We start from the raw sequence: 25,791 nt of genomic DNA, 5'->3' as shown, positions 1-25,791 counted from the left end.
AATGAATGCTGTAAATGAATGTAAGAGTGTACAGTGTGCTCAAGGGCAAAGCAATGTCGGAGTGTGACGTCCATTGGAAACGGATCCCAAGTCTGTGACCACCAGTCGGAAAGTGAAGAGAGAGGAAACTGCAAAACACTGACACTAGGGGTTGCCAGAGATAGAGGCGACAGCTGCATAGTGGGGAGATGACACCAGGTGGCTCCAGAAGGATGCAAATGCAGGGTGTAGTATGTCGCCTGATGTTGGAGATGCTGATGATGGCAGCTGGAGGCCAAACGGAGCCTGGGAGATGGCGCTTGACAGTGGGCGATAGCTGGAAGAAGGCGCTAGGGCACTGCAAGGCTAGAGGGACGAGGTGGCAGCAATTGCGAGGGCTGGACAGCCACGTGGAGGTAGACTGATGTTTGAAATCTCTGCACCGGAGAGCGTGAAACCTACACTGAAAAAATAATGGCTGAATGGGGGCAGCTTGTCTATTTATAGATGTGGAAGGGTGCCCCAAAAATGAGGGTTTCCACTGAACTCTCTCGAACCGCTCCCCGTTTTAGGGTTTCCATTGGACTCTCTCAAACCACTCCCTGTTTTAGGGTTTTTACTCTAGAAGAGCATTTTTTAGTGTGTTTTGGGGCTGTTTAAGAGGCTAATCAGCAAGTAATGCATGTTTTAGCTCAACAAGGGTTTCTTAGATCTGTCCACTGTCTTCCCCCACATAGCCGAAATGCCTCCCTTACTGCAGGCCACTGTCTTTTCCTACATTCCAGGACTTTATGGCTGTGCAGCACATTCGATATCTGGGTGGACACTTTCCTTGGAGAGGGCGCGGACAGCATTTCAGCCTGATGCCACATTTATGAGGCAGGTCAGCTGCATTTCGGTCTGGTTGGCCAGTTTAGAGGATTGCTGGCAATATATATCTTCACTCTCTTTTCTGCTGGTCATCATGTGCTGATTGCAGTCATCTTTGTCATTTGTTGCTCGTGATTATCTCCATCTGCTGATTGCAGTAATCTCCCTCCAGCCATAATCATTCTCTGCTCTCTCCTCATTTGGGCTCTCTCTCCCTTGTCTGGTTTCTCCACTCACCTGCCCTCTCATCAGCACTCGTGCAAGGGGCCAGTGTGCCATCTTCTTCAGCATTGTATGCAGTCCTGCTCTCTTCATCATTGATTCAATTTTCTTGATCCCTTGCATTCCTCTTTGTGTTCTCTCTCTTTCTCATAGTTGTAGTGTTGGATCTACAAGCATGCATGGTATCATCTCCAAGTGTGCAGTAACTGTGAGTGATTGATGTGTTTTTACCATCTTGGTGCTGTGTTTCTTCTCTTTTTGTGTGTGGGCTTCTATGGCACACGATTGGTGGTTTGTTGTTGGCAACACATTGTAGGCTCTCGCATCTGCATTTTGGCTGCTGGTCTTCTTGAGGTGAAAGGGAATTGTGCTACACAAAGCATGGGTTTTTCCCTTTGAAGGGATGCAATGATGTATACAAATGGGAATTACAGCAAAGAAAGGATGCCATTGTCAAAGACAAAACGTCAATGCTGAATCTTGTATGTAGCATGAAGGGGAAGCAGCCCTCTCTAAAACCATGGATGTTGATGCCAAAGGAGGAGGAGCTGATGCCGGCTATGTGGTTCCAAGAACTTGATGAAGAAGTAGATGTAGAAGTAACAATTGCTATCGTGGTAGCAGCAAAGAAGTGCTTGAAGTTCGACCTTGGGAGAAGAAGCCTCCATGCCAGTCGAAGGACCAAGGGTTCAACCAAGGGAGATCATGGAGCCTCCATGGAACGGTCAATAAAATTGCGTTTCCAACTTAGTCAAGACTGGTGCATACTTGCAATGTTAGTCCAAGAGGTAAGAACTGTGAAGAAATACATTAACACAAAAACACAAATAACACTGTACGACAAAGCACATATTGATAGAAGAACACAGTTAGGGTTAGGGTAACTCAGAGACAATGAACACAAAGAATGAATGAAATGATATGACTATTGAATATACAATGCTCATGTAGCAAACACACTATGCAATGAATGGATACTATACCTTGAACTCCTATATCTCAAGGATCAGGGCAAGGGTAATGAGCTAGAGTGTGTGTCGTACTCCGAACGGATCCCAAGTTGCAGCAAGGCAGCCTTTGGATATCGAATACCGGCAAACGTAGCCAAGGAAGGTTGGATTTGATGCAGACGGCAGTGTAGGAGAGAGAAAGACTAAAAACACAGGTGATGAGAGAAAGACTAAAAACGTAGGTGAGGAGAGAGAAAAGCAGCAAACGCAGGCTGAGAAGATGATGGCGACAGCTGGAAGAGAGAGAAAACTGGCAACGATAGGCTGAGGAAAGAGAAAATTTACAAGCGCAGCAGGGAGGTGAGAGAAAACTTGGAGGGCAGCAACTGGGGCCTGCAAATGCAGCAGTATGTTGACATGGCAGGTTGTATGACAGCAGGACGTAGGACAACAGCAATAGCCTGGCTGGGAACAGCAGCAAATTGATGATGGAGGGCTGGAAATAGGCGCCGGATGAGTAAAGACTGCATTGGACAGCTTGGACTGCGATGTCCTCCGTGAACGGGGTGTGGGCAGCAAGCTGAAAACACATGAAACCTTGCAAAAACGAGATTAGAGTTGAATGGAGGGCTTGCATACCTATTTATAGAAAGTTTGGGCCCTCCCAAGTGGGTTTGTGCTTATGGGATATAGATACTCTCTTGAAACGCATTTCTTTTTAAATAAATAAGGTTTCTTTCTTAATTCAGCATGTTTTGGGGCTGGTTAAGTGAAGGTAATTCATTTTTAGCTCGACAAGAACTTGCATACTGGTGCTTCATATTGAGATGATTTGATGCTAAGCTAAGAAAAATGAAGCTAAGCTAAGCTAAAGTAAGAGTAAAAGCAGTGAATGTATAATGATGAGTAAATGGGTGCAACGCAGGATAAAGGAAAAGATAAGTAACCTAAAGGAAAAAGTAGGTTGTGGGCTCGATTGGAATAGCCTAAGGAGCTAAGAGTGGAAGAAGTGCTAGATGAACCTATGGGTGTACTAGCCTAGTGTATCCTAAGGGACCCAGACGGTGCTAGCCTAAGGGTTTGGCCACTAGCATGCGTGTCCTTTAGTAGGTATTCGCCAGGAAAAATCATGACGAGGTGGAGAAATTGATAAGACTGTGGATGGATTAGGAGCCCTTGTAAGTGACTAGAGTGACTAGAGTATGTGGTGTGAAGTCCAATGTGTCTAGTGTGTAAGACGAGTGAGCCGTACCTTTGCCTATTTTGGAAGGTGTTGATCGAAGGGGACTGACCATATTCCATGTGTCTAGTGGATCACCACTTGGGATGGGTGGGAACAAGAAAAAACGGGAGCAGTAAGTGCAGGTGCAGGTGTAGGTGTGAGAGGTAGACCCCTTGTTGGTTGCCCAAGGGGAGTACCACTTGTGGGTGCCCCGTGCAGCTGCAATCCGTTGAGTAGAAGATCTAGGTGGAAGACCTTGGGCCTTGTTATGATGCTCTTCATCCACATGACCTTGATAGTGAGTACAATATCTATTCTTTTCAAGCAAATACTGCCAAATTGGTTATGTTCCTTCTTCCTTCAGAAAAAGGGGTTGTAACCCTTTCTAGGACTTGCCTTTTCCTCTTGAGAGTTCTTATCACCTTAAGACTTCCCCTTCAAAGCCCCCTTTAAGTAGACAATGGGAAAGAGGTTTTTTATGGACTTCTTCATGCAATTAAGCGTAATGCAAGAGCCGACATTCGAACTCATATAAAAGGCTGGCAGTCGGGGCAAAGTGGTACTTGTATAAGGAAAAGAAGAAAAAGCTAAAGAAGGCCTAGCATCGACAACAATATCCCTGTTTCTGTTGTTGGGCCAGATTTTGGGCTTTGTGGTCCATTTGGGCCCAAAGAAATCATTCTGTTCAGACATTAGTCATTGCAGACATACTCCTTTAAACACTCACAAATGGCAATCCTTATATGATAGCTACCATGTTAATGATTTAGATCTCTCTCATACTGATGTGTTTGACCTCTTTTTGATTTTGTTTGAATAGGCCTTGCTATGAAGCTTATCGTCCTTGTACATTCTATGCATTGATGACATAATTAATAGTGGTTCACAAAAAAAACCGTATGTAACCCTCACATTTTATGGTTTCGCCCTTTAAACTGTGCCTCCTTGAATAGATCGATGGCGTAGTTGAGAGAGCAATTCTCTTCTTGTCTTTCTGGCAAAACTTCTGGATGTTGCAGTTTGTGCCGGGTGTTTTGCTTAGCTCTTTGGATTTTTTGGCTTGGGCTAGAGCTCTTTGGACTATTTGAGAAACTTGAATCCATATGGTCTTTGGTGACTCTTCTGTTGATCCTTTTACCTTCTTAGGGGATCTCGTAAACAGCTGTTGTATGATTGCCTCGGACTCCATGAAATTGATCAGGATCAATATTCTCTTTTTTAAAGTGTTTTTGATATAGGCTATTTTAACACTGAACATGGGTCTTCTAGTACATTGATATGACATCATACAGTTGATTTAGAACGAAACTGTTCGTGTGTTTTGAACAAAAAGGGGGGGAGGGGCAGGGATGCCAGACTGCTGGTGGATCTCAGAGAAGAAAAGGAAATGGTCCTTGAATGTGCATTCAGAGTCACCCTTCAGTGTTCTTGTGAAAGAGTGGATCATGTGGTGCTAGATGGCCGACTTAAATATTTACTAGAGAGTCCTTTGTTGCTTGCTTGCTTGTCCGCATCTTGCCTCCTAACATGCCAAGCTACTATTCAGCTAATGATTATCCATGTCTCTGACTTTGGCTCTGCTGCTACTCATTGTCAGATGGAGTCTTTTAACATATGCAAAGCAAATGTGTACGCATATGAGTATAAAACCATCTCGCAAATTTACTTGTGGATCTCCCTTTTGTGGAAGAGGAGAAAAGGAAATGTCCCCTGAGTGTGCATTCAAAGAAAAAACAGGATGGCCCCTGAATGTGCCTTCAAAGAAGGAAGGGAAATGGCCTTTGAATCTGCATTGAAAGTTAGCCTTAAGCATCATCTTGAAAGACTGGATGACGCCTTGCTAGTTTGCTTACTTAAAACTTTGCTAGAAGAGTCTTTTGCGGCTTGCTTGCTTGTCTGCATCTTGCCTCTCAAACATGCCAAGCCACTACGCAGGTGATGATTTTCCATGGTTGGCTTGGTTATTACTGCCACTCATTGTCAGAAAGCTTGAGTGCAGAATAGATTCATTAAGTATTTGGATCATAGTTTTTAACATGCACAAAGAAAATACATATGTGTAAGGGTATGAAAGTATGTTCCAAATATGTTTGATTGCCTCAGATTAAAATAGACTTGGCTGGAAATTTGCCAGGCACCATTTAATAGTTTAGCAATAATTCTCTTGTTAGTGCAGATTTGAGAAAACCTCCTTTCTATACACCATCAAGTAGAGATTGGGCTAAAGAAGGCTAGGTAAATGACTCTTTTAAGAAATAAGAAATTTAAGCGCATGAAAAAGTCAAATATGTTTGGGGCCAACTGTTTTTAAATTTTCCAAACATTTGCAGATATTTGTATGGGCAAGCACATGAGTATGATAAGAACAATCATCTAGACACTCTTATAGCTGCTCTCTCCAGATGGTTCTCATAGCCTGATATCTGGGGTTGGATGGGTCTAGGCCTAAATCCGTTGGGGATCAAAGAAAGAGTAGCCAGATGGAAGGAAGAAACATTGAAACAAGAACTCTTGAATACACTGTAGAACACAAGAAACAGATAAACCCAACAAGAAACTGTATTACTCTTTTGTACAATTACAATAAATCCCTTCAAGCTAAAAACACCGTGCCTAAGATGATAGCTTAGGCAAACTCTGTCTCAGACTATAGCTCAACTCCACTTTTTAGCTCGAAAGAAATTAAAACAATAAGTACTAAGGAAAACTTTTAGTCCTCACCTACAGTAGTAGGTAAAGAAATCTTCAGATCTGTCCCAAAAATAACCTTTTATACAGGCAAGCCTTTTGGGGGTAAAAGCATCCATAAAGAGGTAGAATCACTTGTCTTTTACTTCAGCCATGTTAATCACAGCAGTAAATAACATGTTTATCTGCCTAGGCGTGTAACAATGGCTCAGATATCTATTTATAACCATTTAAAGCAGTTTAGGCCTGCTTTTCATTGTTGCTTTTCATGCCTTTTGCCTTCCAAACTCTTCTTGTAATGGTTTTTTTCCCCTATGTTTGGCTGCAACTTGGTTCTACCATAGCTTTTGCATACAAACTCAGAATAGTGTCATTGAGAATACTCAAATGGAAGCAAACAAACTTGGTCAACGAGATAACGTGGATAGAATTGTGAAAAGCCCTTCCAAAATAGTCGAAAATTGTGTTTGTTTGTGAACGTGTCACTTTTTGATATTTTTCAGCTTGGAAGACTTGTACCACTCAAAATAAGTCCTGGTACATTGGTAATGATCTCTAATACTTAATTTTGGTTACTTATATCTCCTGCATATGAACTAGTACTTTACATTGTGTCATTCACTGACTTACTCTTGACGGGTCACACAAATCGCTAAATAGCTCATCCCATAGGCATACACTAAAATCATGTAACATTGAAGAACTTGTTTGTTTTTACATTTAAGACATGCAGTGTCTCGACATTCACCCCCTCTAAACTTGCACATTCTTTGGCATGTGCCATTTTACTCTTCTGCAGGTTTGAGATCATCATCATTTTTCATAAGCTTTGAATCTTCTTTTTCTTCAATATCTTGCTTTGCCATTACATCTTCAAGCTCAAGCTGTTCATATTTCTTTGATCCTCTTCTCTTGAGTATCTTGATTCTTTTACTTGCAATTGGAACCCTAAGCTTTGTCGTGTCTAGTTCACACAAAGCATCTGTAGCATTGTGAAAAGTCTACGTTACAATGTATGGTTCAAACCACCTCTTGGATACCTTCCTGAGTGTGTTGTGCTAATTATCCAGACTATTGTCATATACCCACGGGTCTCAACCTGTCTCCTATCAAATCTCTCTTTGTTCTTGAGTCTTGCTTCTTTTAGCCTTAAAAATGCAATTTCAATATCCTTTGGTCTCCTCTCTAGGTGTTAGATTCAAAGACTAAGAGCTCTTCTCTAGTCAAACCTTCTTCCCATGGAATCATGCTCCATGTAGTAGTTATTGTCTTTGTAGGCATTATTGGCTTTTGCCTTATTTTTTCCATATGACTCTTTATGTATCATTAGTTTAGTAATGACTTGAAACATATCCAAAGAATTTATGCGTATGATGGTAGACCCAATACTTTGCTCTGTTTTTAGTATAGCTGAAATGTCTATAACCGTGTCTGCAAAAGATACCCCATCATATAATCTTATAATTCTCTCATCATCTTGCAATAAAACTTGCTCTTTCATGCTCTTTTCTACCTTGCAAATATACTTTTTGGAAGCTTTGTTCATTTCTTCAATCCTTTGGAGTTTTACAGAACCTGTTGCTGAGAATCCTATGAAGCCTGAAGTAAAAGCATCTTTACTTGGAGCAATAGGCCAGAGCTTTATCTGATCAATATCGCCGTAATTCTACATTACAGTAGTACTTATTGAAGACCTAGTTCCAGAAAGTCTTTGGCATTGGGAGGCAGTGGATAATCCCTCAATTTATATTTGTTTTACACATGATTGACATAGGTTGTCATAAACTACATTGCTCTTTTGTTATCTTTGCTCTTGATTCTTGTATAGGGAGAACCATCATCCAAAACTTTAGTCTTCGACAATAATAAATGGTTGCCCTAAGATCATTGGGTATGATGAGGGATCTTGCACAAAGAAATGGTGATTGTGTTGTACAGCTCCTATGGTAATCTTTATGTTTGGATAGACAGTATGCAGGTCTCCTGTGGAGTTGATGGCTGCCCACATCCACCATCTGTGGTCAACACCTACAGGCCGTCTTCCATTGGTCAACCAAGCAGAAGCAAATACTTGCTTAAAGTAAGTCCAAGTGGCAGGAGCCTGTCCTTGCATCAACGGTGTACTCCACTATTGACTAGCATTGTCCTTAAGAAAAGTGGTAGCTTTCCGGACCTTAGAAGGCTCTGTAAAGTTCCCTCTTGCAAATGCGGCATCAAACTGCTGTAAGAAAGAAAGAGCCTTAGTCCTATCTTTAAATCCTCGAAAGATGTCAAACTGTACGGCTGCACCACCTTCCTTGTATGGCTTTGGCCTCTCATGAGCCATCAAAGGGTCCATAGGATATACCTGCAACATAGGAACACTAATAGGTGGCATCGGAGTTGCCGGACCACTGACTACAGAACTTGTAGACACAATACTTGCTTGTTGATTTTGATAACCAGCCATACCAAAAGTGCCATGTGGCATGCCAAAACTGCCCTGAACTCCCTGAAATCCAGGTTGCATGCCTATATTACCATACATGGGGTTTGGCATAAAACCCTGTGTATTCCCAAACACTGTTCCTGGTACATAAATCTGGTTTCCAGGTGCATAACCAGCCATACTCTGAAATATAGATCCACCTCCAAAGTACCCAGGATGTACAGAGATCGGTGGGAAAACTTGTGGTAAAGCCTGAAAACTGTTTCCCTGTCCATTTAAACCAACATTTGGCTGCTGTAAAGTGGCGAGCTAAACTGGCAATGCCTGTGTAACTAGCGTTTCCGCCACCTGTTCCTAGACAGTCGGACCCAATCTTGGAGTCTCCATTGACTCTGCAAGCTGCCTTGGTGTTTCCACTGAATCTGCAGCATGCTTACCCTTATCCTGGACCTCTACTGGATCTGAAATCTTTGCAGGTTGCCCAACTTGCTGTAAAGGAAGGGAAGGCTGCAAAAATGCCAAAAACCTTGGATTCTGCATCACTTGAGTAAACATACTCATAACAGCAACTAACTGAGTCTTGAAAATGTCTTCATCCATAGAAGAAGCCGTAAGAACTTGTGGCTCAACCATAACAGGAGGAGTAACAAACTGTGGAGGTCTAGAAGACTCTCCCACCTCATGAACAACAGGGATCTCCTGTGATGTAGACGCTTCCTCTCTGGTGTCTTCCTTTCTATAAGCCATAATGCACAATTCTGTGTCTTACACCCAAACAAACCCTGGCTCACTCTTTAGGGAAAAAGTGATTCGGTCCCAGCAACGGAACCATTTAACCGGCCTGATCACTAGAAAGGGCGGTAGTGTATAACTAAAATATATAATTGCTTTCACCTAATTAACAGTCGCCCACTTTACCTGAACTTAAAGACACAGAATCAAGAAGAAATACAGGAAGCTAGAATGCTCCTGTTGCCACACAAACACCATGTTGGCCCCTAAGTCAGGCGCCCCTTGCGGTATTTCTTTATTTTTAAAGAGAGAAAGTACAATGGGCTGTCTTTCACCTATTCTGGGTGAAATTTGGCAGCATAACAGTACAATTACTGACCCAAAACAAGTTGACCAGGGGGGGAAACTCTGCCCAAGTATGAAACTTCTGGTTGGAGTGCAGAATTGACCATTTCAGTTTGCTGTAATTACTGGTTCAGACCTGTTTTAAAACTTGTTTTCAACTCATACTGTTCCTTGTACTGTTCAACCCACTATAATTACTGGTTCAGACGTGTTCTGAAACCTGTTTTCAACTCATACTGTTCCCTGTACTGTTCTCCAATATCTGTGCCAAGTGCCCCTTGATTCTGACATCAATTGGGCTCTGAAATGACTTCTGAACAGTTCAGAATCAGTACTGATTTAGTGCTGTTTCAGACACTTGCTTGGTGAGGTTAACACCCTCACCTGTCCCTGCTGGGAACTGCAAACAACTGCTCCTATTCCTGAGGAAAGGAGGCTCTTGCCTCATGCAAAGACAGCATATTCCCACACAATTGTATGTAAATCAGAAGAAAGGCCCTTGATTCTGAAGCATAACCAAACTGTCAGAGAGAGAGAGAGAGAGAGAGAGAGAGAGAGAGAGAGAGAGAGAGAGAGAGAGAAGGGAACAAGCTCAGCCCTCTGTGCAGCATAGACAAGGAAGGCAAGCTCTCCAATCTTCTCCATCAGCAACTGTTCCTCCTCTCCTTCACAAATGAGCCCCTTCCACCCAAAAACTGCACGCCAGCCCTCTTTAAAGAGGTAAGTGCACCAATTTGTGCCAAATGGTAACACTGTAAGATATTTCCTGTTTTCACCTTCCGGTTTAAAATTCTCCATCCTTGGTTCAAAATTTGACCTCGGCACAGACCAGAGGATTAATCCTCGTACAAAAACGAAGATAATGACGCGAACAAATTCTGAGGTCCAAAAATAGTAACTCCCTAAATTTTAGGAGTTGCTTCCATTGCATCCCCACTAGACTTTTGACCATCTTTGCAGACTATGGCTACATCTAAATTTGTAATGTAGCTCAACTGAAAGTGAATTTCCACTGATGACCCCACATGGACTAATCTCTTGCAGATTTGTCCATCTTCACTTTGAACTAGTCTCTTCCAGGCTAGTTCTTCAACACACTTGTCCATATACACTTTCACAAGTCTCTTCTAGACTTGTCAATCTACTGTGCCATCAGTCTCTTCCAGACTTATACTGGACTTTAACTGTCCAGTCTTGACTCACTAGACATTCCTGTCCGTTTCACAAACTGGCCATGCAACTCAGGCGTTTAGATTTCAAGAGGGATCCTTCCAAAAAGAAAAACCAAATAAAATATGTAATAAAGAAATCAACAAAAAGGTAATAGTTGTCACAGTCTTGTGACACTGCTCTTCTTAGGCTGTCTGTCCTTTTTCTCTTGCTTGCTATCATTTGTCTTCTTGCCCGTTCCTTTCTCTTTTTTCCATTTGTAGCAGTCACGTTTAAAGTGACCCTTCTTGCCACAATGATGGCATTCAACATCTTTGCCACGGGATTTACTGCGTCCCTTGCCATCATATTTGTCCTTTTGCTATGATTTGCTCCTAGTATGCAAAGCACTGGAGGGCTTACTGGATGCATTGTTCTGCCGATTCATCTCTTCCATAAGTAGAGCACTCTCTACATCAGCATACAAAAGGATTACATTAGAATTGCTCATAGCAGTCCTAAATGTATCCCAACTCTCTGATAGAGTGCAAAGCAAGAAAGTAGCATTAAATTCCTCATCAATCATGAACGTCAAGGCAACCAGCTGGCTGAAAATGGAGTTAAACTCACTCAAATGAGTAGACATTGCTGTACCCTCTTTCATATGCAAATCCATAAGCTTTTTCAGCCAATACACTTTGCTTGCAGCACTCTTCTGTGCATACAATTCTTCCAGTCTAGTCCATATAGCATATGCAGAATCCAAACCTTCAATGTTGAACAGTAAGGCATTAGAAATTGATAGCTCTATGGTTGAGCGTGCAAGCTCATTTAACTCATCCCAATCGTCCTGTTCCATGTGCGTGGGCTTTGCCCTTTTGGTTTTGATCGGCTTTGCCTACTTCTTTTGTAACAAGGTATTGTAGCACTGCTTTTGCCAAACTGCAAAGTTATGTGCACCTTCAAGCTTCTTTATGTGCATTATATTACCGCTGTCATTGCTGCCAGCCATGATTTTCAGCCCAAATGTGACAAAAAAAAAACCAGCAAATGCAGGCCCAAATTGTCACCCAAGTGACCAAGGTACAAACAAGTACCAATCAACAATAAATTACCATGCAGAAGCATAGATTTTAGATCTGTAATTAAATTTTCAGAAGCACCAAACCATATGCTACAGCATTATCCAACTGATTACAGCAGTTCCAAGGGTATATGCATCACATTACATGAGAAATCCCAAAATTTCAGCTACAATTTCTGTTGTACATGTACCCACGGGCATAAAATTTGACACAAACGGTCAAAAGCCCCAAAATTTTGTACTGAAAGCATCAATCACACATTTGCACTTTCTCTGTCATCCATAGAACAATCCAATTTTACCAAAATAGAGCAATTTCAGCTAAACCCCCAAATTTTACCAAGTGTTGATGTCCATATTGCGTGGAATTCAACCTGCATGTACATAAAATGACCAAATGCTGCACAAGTTTTGCCCAAACTGCAAAAGCCCCAAATTCCACGGGGTCCAATGTGCCTCAATGTCGAGAAATTGGGTTAATTTCAGCCCAATTTGTGCATGTACATGAAAAGCCCCAAATGTCGGGGACAAAATGTTATAGATTCTTGCAATTTCTGAGACAAATTTGATTGTCCTGCATCAAATTCCCCAAATCTGGAAAAGCCCCATATTTTATGGGTCCAATGTTGAGAAAGTTCACTTAGATGAGCATCATTTCAATAATTGTGGCGAAATTCCCAATTCAATTGTGCACAATGTTTGCAATTTCTAATGTAGATGCCTCAATTTTGCATGAATAGTACTCAGTCTGGAGAAGCCCCAAATTTCTGTCACAAATCTGAGTTTTGTGCTTATGCGCACGAACGCCGGTTAGAGGGAGGGGAATTTCAAACGATTTTTGAAGGAAAAAAAAGGTTGGATGATGGGTCGTTTCACCTGTTAGGGCTGACACTGCTCGTTTGCGCCATGCGGGTCCCGTGGTCAACAAGTTGTTGCAGTCCTGTCGTGCAGAAACAGGCGCCTGTCAATTGCGTGTGACGTAGATGCTGGCTACCCGGACTGGTAGTCGTCACCATGCTGGTCAAAGCCCCGCTGGTCGTCAGCGCAGCCATGCCCGTTAGTCGCATGGCTCCTGTTCGTCAGCGCCGCTGGTTGTCAGCCTGAACCAGTCGACTGCCCTTTGCTCCTGTTGACTGCCTCTCAACTGCTACTCGTCGAACTCTTGCAACACAGGAGCCTGCTTGCGACTCCCCTGCACCTGTCAACTGCCTCTCAACTGCTACTCGTTGAATTCCGGCAACACCTTGGTTGTCTGATACTAGTTTGTAAGGACCGGTTAGGCATGGAGATCGAGATAGACCGTCGTTACGTGTAGTGAGAGACACAGAGCAATAGGCGAGAGCTCTATCCTCGGAGTACCGCCGTAGTCCCACATTACAATAGTATTTACTGAAAACCAGCTGCTTAAACTCTGTGGCATTGGGAGGCAGTGGATAATCACTCAATGTTTGATAGAGATTGCCATAAATTGCAGTGCAATCCTGTTATCTTTGCTCTTGATTTTTGCATAGGTAGAACCATCATTTAGAACTCTAGTCTCTATCCCTGCTGTAGTAATAAATGGCTGCCCTAAGATCATTGGGTATGATGAGGAATCCTACACAAAGAAATGGTGATTGTCCTGTACATCTTCTATGGTAATCTTCATGCTTGGACAGGCAGCATATAAGTCTCCCGTGGAGTTGTTGGCAACTGATCTCCAAGAGATTACCATCTTTGTGCATGTATGGAGGTGCTATATCCTATTGTTGCTTCAAAAGTGGCCTTGTTGTTACTTTCACCTGAGAGCAGCAAAAGGCGCTAGTTCCTACCTTTAATGGGAAGCAAGATGTCCAAGTAGTGCACATTTGGGTTCAGGAGATAAAATGACAAAACTTACTTCTAGATACCAGGGTGAAGGGCCAGACTGTACTAGGTGCTGTGTCCCTTGAATGAGACAAACTCATTTTGAGATCTTGTCCCCAATTGGAGGGTAGGTGCTGCATCCTTGGAATTTTATACGAGGGGAAGCTATTCAAATCATACAGAAGTGTGAATTTGTTTGAAACATTCCAAAAACAAAAAAATGATGTAAGTTGTTTGCTGCAGCATCCTGCCATGTGGTGCTGATAATCCCTTGCAATATCTCACATTTACATACATACTTGTATAGGCATGTGATGATATTCTTCACTTAACTTTGTTTTCAAAAAATACTCTCAAGTTATGGATTGATTGAATTTTGCAGGGCTTCTTTGCAAAGGGTGTGGGAATTGATGTACTTGTGTGCCTCTGCCATGCCTCCTGGACGGGAAATTGCTGCTTACCTTTCTGAATATGTCCATGATGTTGCATATGCCCAGGATGGTTACCCTGAAGTGCAAAAACTTGCTCTCAATACTTGGAATGCTTTAAAAAGATCAGTTAAAGCTGGTCCAAGAAGATCAATACCTGCTCAAGAAGAAATTGAAGCTCTTTTGTCTGGACGAAAGCTAACTACGATTGTTTATTTTTTGGACGAGAGTTTTGAAGAGATTTCTTATGACATGACAACCACTGTAGCTGAGGCTGTGGAGGTACGATTTCATGATACAAAAGCAGTTGGAATATTGATAGTTTGCTTCTGCTACTTTCCAATGCACAGAAGGAAGAAAATTGTAGTTCAGATAGATTTTCTCTAGAAATGATTTTCCTGTTGGGTGCTTTTAGATTCTCGTAGGAAGCTAAGCTGGAAGGAACACAAGTTGTATTACTTAGTTTCATGCAATTCTGTAATAGCAAACTGTACTCTTTCAGGTTTTGGCAGGCTTAATTAAACTTTCATCTTATGGGACTTTCAGTCTCTATGAAAGCAGGAAAACTCTGACTCAATCAAAGACAGCAGACACTGGCAATGGTATGGTTTTAGGGTTCCCTTGTGCTCAAGCTTTTAATCTCATATATATTTTTTCCTCCCAACTTATACACAGTTAATGCTTTTGGACTGTTTTGATCATAAATACTCAAGGCATGGCTGCATTTATTGGGGTTCTTACACAATTCTGTAATTTGGTAATATAAGACTGTGCTAAGTGTACCTACTTCCACTAGGTCTGAATTCATACACAGTTTTCATCAGCAGAACAAACTGCAATGCCAAGTGTTTGCAGTGAACAGTGTGATTGGAGGCGTTTGGTGGTGCTGATGTTGTTTGGGTGTCAATAGGGAAAATGTTTTTTCACTCGAGATTGTCTAAGAGTTCACATCAAGATGCTTAAATTTACAGTTGAAAGCATGATCAAGAACAATTTGGAGTGTGAATCACAAAAGGAAGGAAGAAAGCTTCATTAAACATGACAAATCCAGAATAACAAGCTTCCTTAATGCCTAGAAAGAACTCTGATGTGTATTTTGAAAATAAAGATAAAAGAAAGGCAAAATATCAGCCAGAGAGCCTGTTGAAAAGACCATGCCTCCTAGGTTAGATGATGACATCTTCATCCACATGCGCGCGTGCACACACACACACACACACACACACACACTCTCACACACACACACACACACACACACACATTCCATATGCATGAAATTCAGTGAGAAGAATACACACCGGCAATGCTATTTCAGTTATCCATTCAATCCTTCCCCTACACACACACACACACACGCGCGCGCGCACGCGGAGAGAGAGAGAGAGAGAGAGAGAGAGAGAGAGAGAGAGAGAGAGAGAGAGAGAGAGAGAATCTGTGACCGTCGACCTGCTGTGGCGGCTCTGTTCTCTGCGTGAGCGCTTGTCCTCCACCGTCGAGCTGCTGTTCCTCCACTGTCAACCTGCTGTGGCGGCTCTGTCCTCTGCGCGACCTGCTGTTCCTCCATCGTCAACTTGCTGTGGCGGCTCCATCCTCTGCATGAGTGCTCGTCCTCCACTGTCGACCTGCTGTGGTGGTCCCGTCCTCTGCTTCACATTCGAAAAGGCCTCCTGAGTTGACCTGCTCTTGTGGCTCCATACTGCATGTTTGTCTGCTCCGTTGATTGCTTCTCCTTTGCAAGCTCAGCAGGAGTTGCTTGCGACTGCGATAACTGTCAGATAGAGTTGGGTGTCGACCTTCAAGCTGCTGCGGGATTTGGAGCTGTCTGCACAGGGTGCTGCCTTGCAATCCTGCGACCTGGAGGTAGACGGATAAGTGACCTCAACAGTAAGAGAGACAGGTTTTGTTTGATATGGCAAATATGCAGGAATCAAATGGCATTGATGTGGCTTTTCTCGAGCAGCATATAGGACAAGCGCATGATAAAGATTTGGCGGAGTCGGATGGTGACTGTTTGGCTGATGATTCAGGGCAGTTGATGGAAGGGGATGAGATGGGAAAACGCCGTAAGATGTCGGTTGATGAACTGGTTCTTTGTGCTCCGAATTTGCTTCAGCAAGATGTTCATGTTCCTTGCTCTAAGAATGATGGGTCTCTACAGCTTATGCTCACCATTGCAAAGAGTGCATGAATGCATGCTGCATGGTGTGTGTGTGTGGGCATGCGTGCACACATTCACAGAGCAAGAAAGAAGGAAAGATATATTAATGTCTACTAAAGACCAAATCAGCCTATGAGACATTCATGTACAAGAGAGTATCCTCATGGTATCATGAGAGTGAAAAGTGAAAAATCCTAACTAACGTATAAATAGGCACAAAATAGGCTATAAATAGCAACTGGTCAGCCAACATTAAAGCTAGCCGATTGGCATAAAATGCCTAAAATGCCACAAATAAATCACAACAATAATGCCTAAAATAACGACAATGTGCCCAGCCTTGACAGTCATGCATAGACTCACACATGAGCTGACAAACTTGCTAACACTTGGCACCATGGAAATGGGATGTGACATGGTAGGAAAAGTGACTCTTAGGTAAACATATGAGCTCATCACCTCCATTGGCTACCCATCTAGAGTGAAAGATCATCTCCTGCAAATTTGAGTTGATGTGTGAAAAATGTGAACCTTTGTTTTTCCGAGGTTCATGGTCAATCCTCTGTCTAGGGAAAAATATATGCATGTCTAATGTCGTCTTATCCGTAGAGTGAAAGAAGTGTCCTAATCTATACTAGCACATAAGGAAATGTAGTGAAGACAAAAGAAAGCTGCAAGGTACATCTGGAGGTGTGTGCATAGAATGCCTGGAGGTTGTAGTTGATCTCAAGGTCTGTGCATGATTTCAGCTATGATGCAGTTTTCAATTGCTCGATGTTAATGTTCTTGATGGTGAGTCTGTGGTGTCTTGTAATGCTCTAATCTAATTGTGGTGTAGCCTCCTCGCTTGTGGTTCTGGTAGGTGGGGTCATCATGCTCAATGGAGTGCAATGGCTTGTCTAGTGTGACTTTGTGGTGTGGGTTGGAGAATGTTATGTAGGGTGGCTTGTGGGCTAATAGTATTTGTAGGTTGTGATCTATGGAAAAGGCTTGTTAGTGCTCTTTGTGTAGGTCCCTTTGGGTGAGCTGGCCTCATATCTTGTAGTAGTGTTATGCAGTGTCATTGGAGCTTCAAGAGAAAGAGACCTAGGCATCTTTGATCCTCTTAGTCCATGACGTTGCAAAGACATCCAAAGCCATCACAAAAGGGGCAATGGTACTATCCTTTATGTCACAGTGTATTGTATCTCTGCATATGTAGTGCTCCTCCCGTCTTAGGTTCTCAAGCATCACCTGGCAAATCCTATTCTTTGATGGTGTATCTATGCATTTGCTTGTCTCCATTTGTAGCATGTGGGAGGAGGTGTGTCACAAAGGACTTTGGAAGAATGCCATGGGAGAGATGGATGTCCATGCATTGTGGCCGAATAGTGAATCCATTGTTAGAGGTTCATCACAAAGGACTTTGGAAGAATGCCATCCTTGACAATAGAGGGAGTGATGGGTGGGTCCATGTGCTCTTTGTCTCAATCCTCAAGATATCAGCTTTGTTCACTTGGTATAGTGATCAGTTGAGAGAAAGTGTAGAGTAGTCAAGACTGTAGTCAAGAGATAGGAAGGTGGTCAATATCCAAGCCATGCAAGCTCATCCATGTTAGAATATCAAGCTCCCGCTACTCTTCAGTCAGTCTATCTTTATGTGTGTGACCGACATTAGCTGGATACAGTTGTACATGTGTGTGACATTCAATAAGTCGGTGTAGTCAGTGACTTGACCACAGTTAATCTTGGTTAGTCATATCTATGTGTGTAAGTCTCTTTCAGTTAGTATGATGAAGATAATGGAAGAAGAACAATAATGAGTTGAGGTTGATCTTTTGCTCCACTCTGTCTCTCCCTCCCTTCCAACATGGTATAAGAGCTTAAACGCCTGAAGCCTGAAGGCTTGGCAGTGGCCATTTGACATCAAGGCATCACATATGAAGAAAACGTCAACAAAGGAGTCTGTGCCTGTAGCCCCTTTTTTTGTAGAAGCTATATCTTGCTACAGAAATGGTTTTTTGAGAAATGGCTCGGGATTCTTGACCATTTCGACGTGGTCTACAACTTTGCAGAAGAAACTTTTTTCAAATTCCTCATAGATTTTGAGATATTCAGTATAGACCTGTGCAAACTGACTCTTTACTGCAATAAACAGCAGGTGATAGCCTCGTTGCTTGACTAAGAGCTCATCTTGGAGCTTGAAGAACTAATTATAGATCTGAAATGACAGTGGTTTGTTGTATACAGACAACCTACAGCATGTATGCACCTCTGATATGAGCTTGGAGCTCTCAAACTTGTTCAGGAGTACCATTGAAGCATAGGTATATGCTGGGAAGTCATATGGAGTTGATGTCATGCATTGGAGTTGGAATTTTATGTTGGAAAATATTCAGATCTGAAATTTTTTAATGGCTGAAAACTGTCACTGAATGTAGACAACAAGCATTGTCTCTTACTGAAGCATTACATGTCATTTTGGAGCTCTTGTAATTTGTATGACCTGACATATGTATGTTGAATGCTTGGAAGACTAAAGAGAGCATTGGATGCAATTGAGGATTGAAATCTGGAGATGAAACAAATGCCTTGACATCTACTTGGCTGGTCATTTACAGTAAATGCAGTGCATGACATTGCCTCTCTACACTCCTGAAGAAAATAGCATCATTTATCATTGAGGATCTTAAAGGAGTTGATTTCCTGAATGTTAGATTACTGGTTTTAGACTGCATATTCTCTTCATTGCAGTAAGAATACATGAGACAGAGATACAATACTTGTAGAGTCTATGTTACTGACTAAAATACCTACGGGTTATCCCTCATGCTTGTGGATGTTTCTGAGGTTGTAAAGGGCTGAAATACCCTGTTTCTTTGGTGCAGAAAATTATTGCAGGAAATTGTCTTAAATTGCAGGAAACTGCTCTGAATTGTAAAAAATTGATCTTGAATTGCAAGAAACTGTCATGAATAGTAGGGAACTGGTCCTAAACTGTAGGAAAAGGAGTCAGATACTTACAGGTTGTATATATCACTTAACACCTAAGCTGTAACTATGGAAAATGCTCAAGGAGTGACAATATCACTCAAATTGTGGGAGAAAAGTTGGACAACAAAAATTTTACTTTATGGAAGTTCAGTATGAAGAATTTTTTGGTTGGCAGAGGTTATTGGGACTTATGTACAAGTGATGAGACTGAACTTGAAATGCTTGAAACGAATCCGACAAATGATAAAAAAAAGGGCTTATAAGCTATGGACTGAGAGAGCATGTAAGGTGTTACATTGGTTTTCCTTATGTATAATAGATGCTATGGTTATACAGATTACTAGATGCAGTTTTCCAAAGAATGTATGGGACATACTCATGAAGAATTATGAAAATGTAACACATGTAAGAAAGATTTAGCTGAAGCAATAGTTCAATAACATGTTTTGGAATGATAGAAGCATTTAGGCCTACAGTACAGAGATCAAGAATATAGCGGATCAGCTTGCCACCATTGGATCTTCAGTGTCTGAGGATGATATTGGAAAAGAGTATAAAGGATTCGATACGTCTATTTTTGTGAGAGCTGAATTCCCTAATTGGGATGAGTTGATTGATTTGTTGCTGCATGAGGAAGTTAAGCTTGGACTGAATACGGGTTCTAGTATGTCTCAAAGCAGAGACACTATTCTTTACTCTAGCCAGTGTGGTAGAGGTGGCAAAGTCTGTGGCGCTTTTCGAGGTCGAGCAGACACTCAAAACACTTATGGACAGCAACAGTAGAATGCCTGGCATGGCACGAATACACAGGGCCAACATGGATCTGGCGGTTTTTGAGGCAGGGGGAGATTCTGGCAATCAAATGATCAGTCAAACTGGGACAAGGATCCTGGCAGTCAAATGATCAGTCCAACTGGGACAAGGACTGTTATTATTGCGGTAGATATGGGCATATAGCCAAAGATTGTCACAAGAAGCAGGCTGATATGAAAGCCAAAGATAGACAACATGGAAATTATGCTTTATCTAGCGGAGTTCTTGATGATTAGGGTGATAGGTTGTTTGCCATGCAGCTTGTGTCTAAGAATGCATCTAGGCAGAACAGAGATGAGAGATGGTACATTGATTCAGGGGCTTCAAATCATATGACACTCCATGGAGAATGGTTTGATGAGATGGTTGCAGGTTCACATGGTTATGTGTGTATTGTGGATGACACCCAACATGCCATTTAGCACACAGGAATTGTTCCGTTGATACCTGATGACAAGAAAAAGAGCCTACATGATGTATTACATGTATCTACAATAACCAAGAATCTTTTGTCAATTGGACAGATGGCAAAACAGAATCTGTAGGTGAGATTTAATAGAGATGGATGCTTTGTTGAAAAATATGGTAATGGTTGCAAATTGATTTATCATCATTGGAGATGAGGAAGAGGACATTGTTAAAATTAAACTATGTTTACAGGCTGAATTTAGAGTCAAAGACCTTCGTGAGCTGAAGTATTTTCTTGGGATTGAGGTAGTCTCTACGCCTCAAGGTATATGGTTGCTATAGAAACAGTATGGTCATGACATGTTACAGAAGTATGGTATGGCTGAATGCAAGCCTATGGAGACACCTCTTGAGCAGAATGTCAAGCTGCAGATTGATGTTGGGAATGACATAGAGAATGTGATCATGTATCGATAGATGGTGGGTAGCTTGATATACTTGACTATTACCCGTCCTGACTTATGTTATGCAGTGGGCTGATTAGTCAGTTTATGCAGAAGCCTCACAAACCACATTTAGATGCAGTTAGGAGGATCATGAGATATGTAAAGGGTACTACAGATTATGGGTTGTTTTATGCATATGGAAAATCCCTTGACTTGACAGGGTTTGCTGATGTTGATTGGGTTGATTGTACCTATGATAGGAGGTCAACCAGTGGTTATACATTTGGATTGGGCAGCAGTATGATCAGTTGGCATAGTAAGAAACAACCTATTGTTGCATTGTCTAGTGCAGAAGCTGAGTACAGAGGAGCTGCCTTAGCAGCTTGTGAAGTAGTTTGGTTGATGAAACTGCTAAAAGACTTGGGAATACAGCTGGAAAGTAGAGTGAGATTGCATTGTGATAACCTCAGCAGTATTATGTTGGCTAGCAATCCTGTCTACCATGCTAGGTCTAAACATATTGAGGTTCACTACCATTTTATTAGAGAAATGGTTCTTATAGGATAGATTAACTTAATTCATGTGAAGACTGAAGACCTGGTAGCAGATATATTTACCAAGTCTCTTGGTAAAGAAAAGTTCATATACTTCAGACAGCTACTTGGAGTTTATCAGATGGTTTGAGCTTGAGGGGGAGTGTTAGAATATCAAGCTCCCACTACTCTTCAGACAGTCTATCTTTATGTGTGACTAACATTAGCTGGATACTGCTGTACACGTGTGTGACATTCAATAAGTTGGTGTAGTTAGTGACTTAACCACAATTAGTCTTGGTTAGTCATACCTATGTGTGTAAGTCTCTTTCAGTTAGTATGATGAAGATAATGGAAAAAGAACAATGAGCCGAGGCTCATCTTCTGCTCCACTCTGGCTCTCGCTCTCTTCCAACAATCCAAATAGTCATTTATGAAAACCAATAATCCTTTTCACCCTTTTGTTGCTAGATATCAAGATGAGGTGAGTGTCAATCTAGAGATAGTTTGGTGCAAAGCTCCTAGAATTGTCTGTGAGCACACATTATTGTGTGTTAGTATGTGAATATACCTCAGTGTGTGTGAGTCTAGGGTTGGGGCTTGACAGAACCCCAAAGCTATAAAATAAACCCCTAGCCTTGCACTTTCATATTAGTAACTATCGCATCAATCTATGAGCTTGGTGTATATGTAGAAGTTCTCTCTCTCTCTCTCTCTCTCTCTCTGTGTGTGTGTGTGTGTGTGTACACGGTAATTGTATTGATTGTAACAAATACGAACTACAAGCAAACTATATGATTGACAATACAAGAGGTACAATTGGACTATATGATTGACAATTAGAGGGAAGAAACCACAACATGCTAAGAAAGCAAGTCATCCGTGGAAAGAATGTTTGCAAGCGGAATGAGGCTGAATGGCGAATGAAGAATCCGTCTCAAATGTGCAATGTGTTTGCACACTCTTCAAGCAAAATAAAAAATGATCATATTTCGGATAGTTCAAATATACCAACAGCCCTAGAAATGCAAAAAGTGGAAAACAACCTTCATACGCGGCCGCGTAGAATCCGATAAGTTTGGCTTTTCAAACACCAAGTTTCTCAGATGCATGGTGGGTCCAACCACACGGCACCAAATAGCAGATAGATGGGACTATGCTTTTCTTGCCATCGAGCAAGAAAGAAATCAATGATGAGAGGTCTGTTGGGAATAAAGGCCTTGTGCCTTTTAAATGTGCTCGGGTGTGAAGACACCCTTTGTACTTACACATATATATCTATCTGAAAACCTAAAGGTACGCTTGAAAACGTGCTCACTCTCTACTCTGCTCTCTTGCACTCTCTTTGTCTCTGACTGCGCGTAACGACTGTCTGCCTCGATCTCTGTGCCTAATCGGTCCCTACAAATTGGTATCAGAGCTGCGGTTGAGGCATTCGTGCCTCTCGGAGTTCGAATAAGACAGATGAGCAAGTCATGAGTTGCAGGCATCGTGGGTAGTCAAAGGCGAGCACGAGTCAACAGACATGCTACGACAAATAGTGGACAGGTCACGACAGGTAGCATTTGACGTGAGCGGGTTGCCAGGCCACGCAATAGTTGACGGGCCATGCAGTAGACGTGACGAGCAACAGCCACGACCAGTCACCAGAAGGCGCATGCGATCAGTGGGGCTCACAATTTCAGGCGACCAGCGGGGCTCATGGCGCATGACTGGCGAGGCTCACAGCGCATGTTTGACGGGTCAAAGGACCCGTCATCCATTATTTTTTTTTCCTCTTCTTCAAAATTTGTTAAAAGTCCTCTTCCTTTAACCAAGGTTCATGCACGGAAGCACAAAATCTTAGATCTGTGCAAAATTGGCCCAGAAATTTGGAGCTTTTCCGGAATTTGGGGATCTCAACATAGAATTGGACAATTTGACTAAAAAATTGTAAAGTCGGTGCTCATTTGCCCGGGAATTTTGGGGCTTTTTACATTTTAGTGAAATTCTTTCAATTTCACTGAAATTAGTGCACGCAGGACTTGGAAAATTTGGGGATTTGTTCAGATTTGGTGCGAGTAAGATGCAACAGTGATATCTATCTCGGAAGTCGTAGGAATTTGTGACATTTTGTCCCTGAGATTTGGGGCTTTTCATGTACATGCACAAATTGGGCTGAAATTAATCCAATTTCTCGACATTGAGGCACATTGGACCCTGTGCAATTTGGGGCTTTTGCAGTTTGGGCAAAATTTGTGCAGCATTTGGTCATTTTATCTACATGCAGGTTGAATTTCACGCAATTTGGACATCAAAACTTGGTAAAATTTGGGGGTTTTGCTGAAATTGCTCTATTTTGGCAAAATTCGACAGTCCTATGCATGATAGAGGAAATGCGGATGTGTGTTTGATGCTTTAAGCACAAAATTTTGGGGATTTTGACCATTTGTGTCAAATTTTATGCCTGTGGGTACATGTACAACAGAAATTGCAGCTGAAATTTTGGGATTTCTCATGTAATGTGATGCATATGCCCTTGGAAGAGTTGTAATCAGTTGGATAATGCTGTAGCATATGGTTTGGTGCTTCTGAACATTTAATTACAGATCTGAAATCTGTACTTCTGCGTGGTCATTTATTGCTGATTGGTATTTGTTTGTACCTTGGTCACTTGGGTGACAGTTTAGGCCTGCATTTGCTGGCTTTTTGATCACATTTGGGCTGAAAATCATGGCTGACAGCAATGACATCAATAATTTGATGCACATAAAGAAGCTTGAAGGCGCACATAATTTTGCAGTTTGACAAAAGCAGTGCTACAATATCCTGTTACAAAAGAGCAAGCAAAGCCGATCAAAACCAAACGGGCAAAGCCCGCGGACATGGATCAGGACAATTGGGATGAGTTGAATGAGCTTGCACGCTCAACCATAGAGCTATCGATTTTTGATACCTTATTGAAGGTTTGGATTCTGCATATGCTATATGGACTAAACTGGAAGAATTGTATGCACAGAAGAGTGCTGCAAGCAAAGTATATTGGCTGAAAAAGCTTATGGATTTGTGTATGAAAGAGGATACAACAATGTCTACTCACTTGAGTGAGTTTAACTCCATTTTCAGCCAGCTGGTTGCCTTGAAGTTCATGATTGATGAGTAATTTAAGGCTACTTTCTTGCTTTGCTCTCTATCAGAGAGTTGGGATATATTTAGGTCTGCTATGAGCAATTCTAATGTAATCCTTTTGTATGCTGATGTAGAGAGTGCTCTACTTATGGAAGAGATGAATCGACAGAACAATGCATCCAATAAGCCCTCCAATGCTTTGCATACTAGGAGCAAATCATAGCAAAAGGGCAAATATGATGGCAAAGGACGCAGTAAATCCCGTGGCAAAGATGTTGAATGCCATCATTGTGGCAAGAAGGGTCACTTTAAATGTTACTGCTACAAATGGAAGAGAGAGAAAGGAATGCGGGCAAGAAGATAGATGATAGCAAGCAGGAGAAAAAGGACAGATAGCCTAAGAAGAGCAGTGTAAAAATTGAAGAGGTGAATGTAGTCACTCCTGACAATGACAGTGGGAGTGACGTACTCTTTGTCTCTTCACACTTTGGTGCACATGCTTTACTTGCAGATACAGATAATAACATGCATATCTAGATTCTCGATTCAGGTGCTTCCTTTCATGTCACCCCTCATCGTGAGTGGTTCTCCACCTATAAACGGGGTCGACATGGTGTTGTTCATCTTGGGAATAACTATGCATGTGAGATTGTAGGTATTGGCAGTGTGCAGTTACAGTATCAGCATGGCTCTGTCTTTACACTTCAGCATGTACGGCATGTACCTCAACTCAAGAAGAGCTTGATTAGCACAGGGCAGCTAGATGAGGATGGTTTTCATACCACCCTCGTTAATGGAAAATGGAAGATCTGTAAGGGATCAAGAGTGATTGCCAGAGGTTGCAAGAGTGATACTTTGTATCCACTTCATGTATCTAGTATGTGTGACCATGTTGTTGCCGTGACCGAGCAACCAAGCGTTTCTTTGTGGCACAGACGGTTGGGACACATGAGTCAAATATGAATGAAAGTGCTTTCTCGTTTGGGTTACTTGCCTTGTCTTCATTATACTGATTTTGAGCATTGTGATCATTGCGTTTATGGCAAACATGCATAGACGTCTCACAAAAAGTCTCTTTCTTTGAAATCTTCTTCTCTAGAGTTAGTACATTCGGATGTATGTTAAATGCCAGGATTATCTTTAGGGGAAAGAAATATTTTGTCACCTTTGTCGATGATGCTACACACAAGGTATTGGTTTATCCCATTCGTAGCAAGGATAAGTTAAAATTTTTTTTGTGACAGTAAAGGGATAAAGAGGGAGCTTATTGCCCCGCATAATCCGCCCCAAAATGGAGTTGCAGAGCGTATGAATCGGACCATACAGGTTAAGGTCCGTACGATGCTGTCTCTTGTCACATTACCCCATGGTTTTTGGGCAGAGGCTGTTATGACAGTTGTTCACTTAATT

The 25,791-nt window shown here is 41.9% G+C and overlaps 1 protein-coding gene across 8 annotated transcripts in view; it reads left to right on the top strand.

Moving 5' to 3' along the window:
• LOC148017397 (kinesin-like protein KIN-14I) overlaps positions 1-25,791 on the top strand; it is a 133,797-nt gene that overhangs the window by 31,420 nt on the left and 76,586 nt on the right. For all 8 annotated transcript variants that reach the window (XR_015687962.1, XR_015687964.1, XR_015687963.1 and 5 more), the window contains 2 exons: positions 13,897-14,224; positions 14,445-14,544. Coding sequence is in view for 5 of the 8 variants with exons in the window: in XM_087663474.1 (XP_087519600.1) it covers positions 13,897-14,224; positions 14,445-14,544 (428 nt within the window). In the remaining 3 variants the exon portion in view is untranslated. The remainder of the gene's footprint in view (positions 1-13,896; positions 14,225-14,444; positions 14,545-25,791) is intronic.

This window comes from Lygodium microphyllum, chromosome 22, assembly GCF_053477565.2.
Source record: "Lygodium microphyllum isolate KBCC chromosome 22, Lygodium_microphyllum_v1.1.10, whole genome shotgun sequence".
Lineage (NCBI taxonomy): Eukaryota > Viridiplantae > Streptophyta > Polypodiopsida > Schizaeales > Lygodiaceae > Lygodium > Lygodium microphyllum.
The sequence above is the reverse complement of the archived record's forward strand: the minus strand, read 5'-3'. Positions and strand labels throughout refer to the sequence as shown.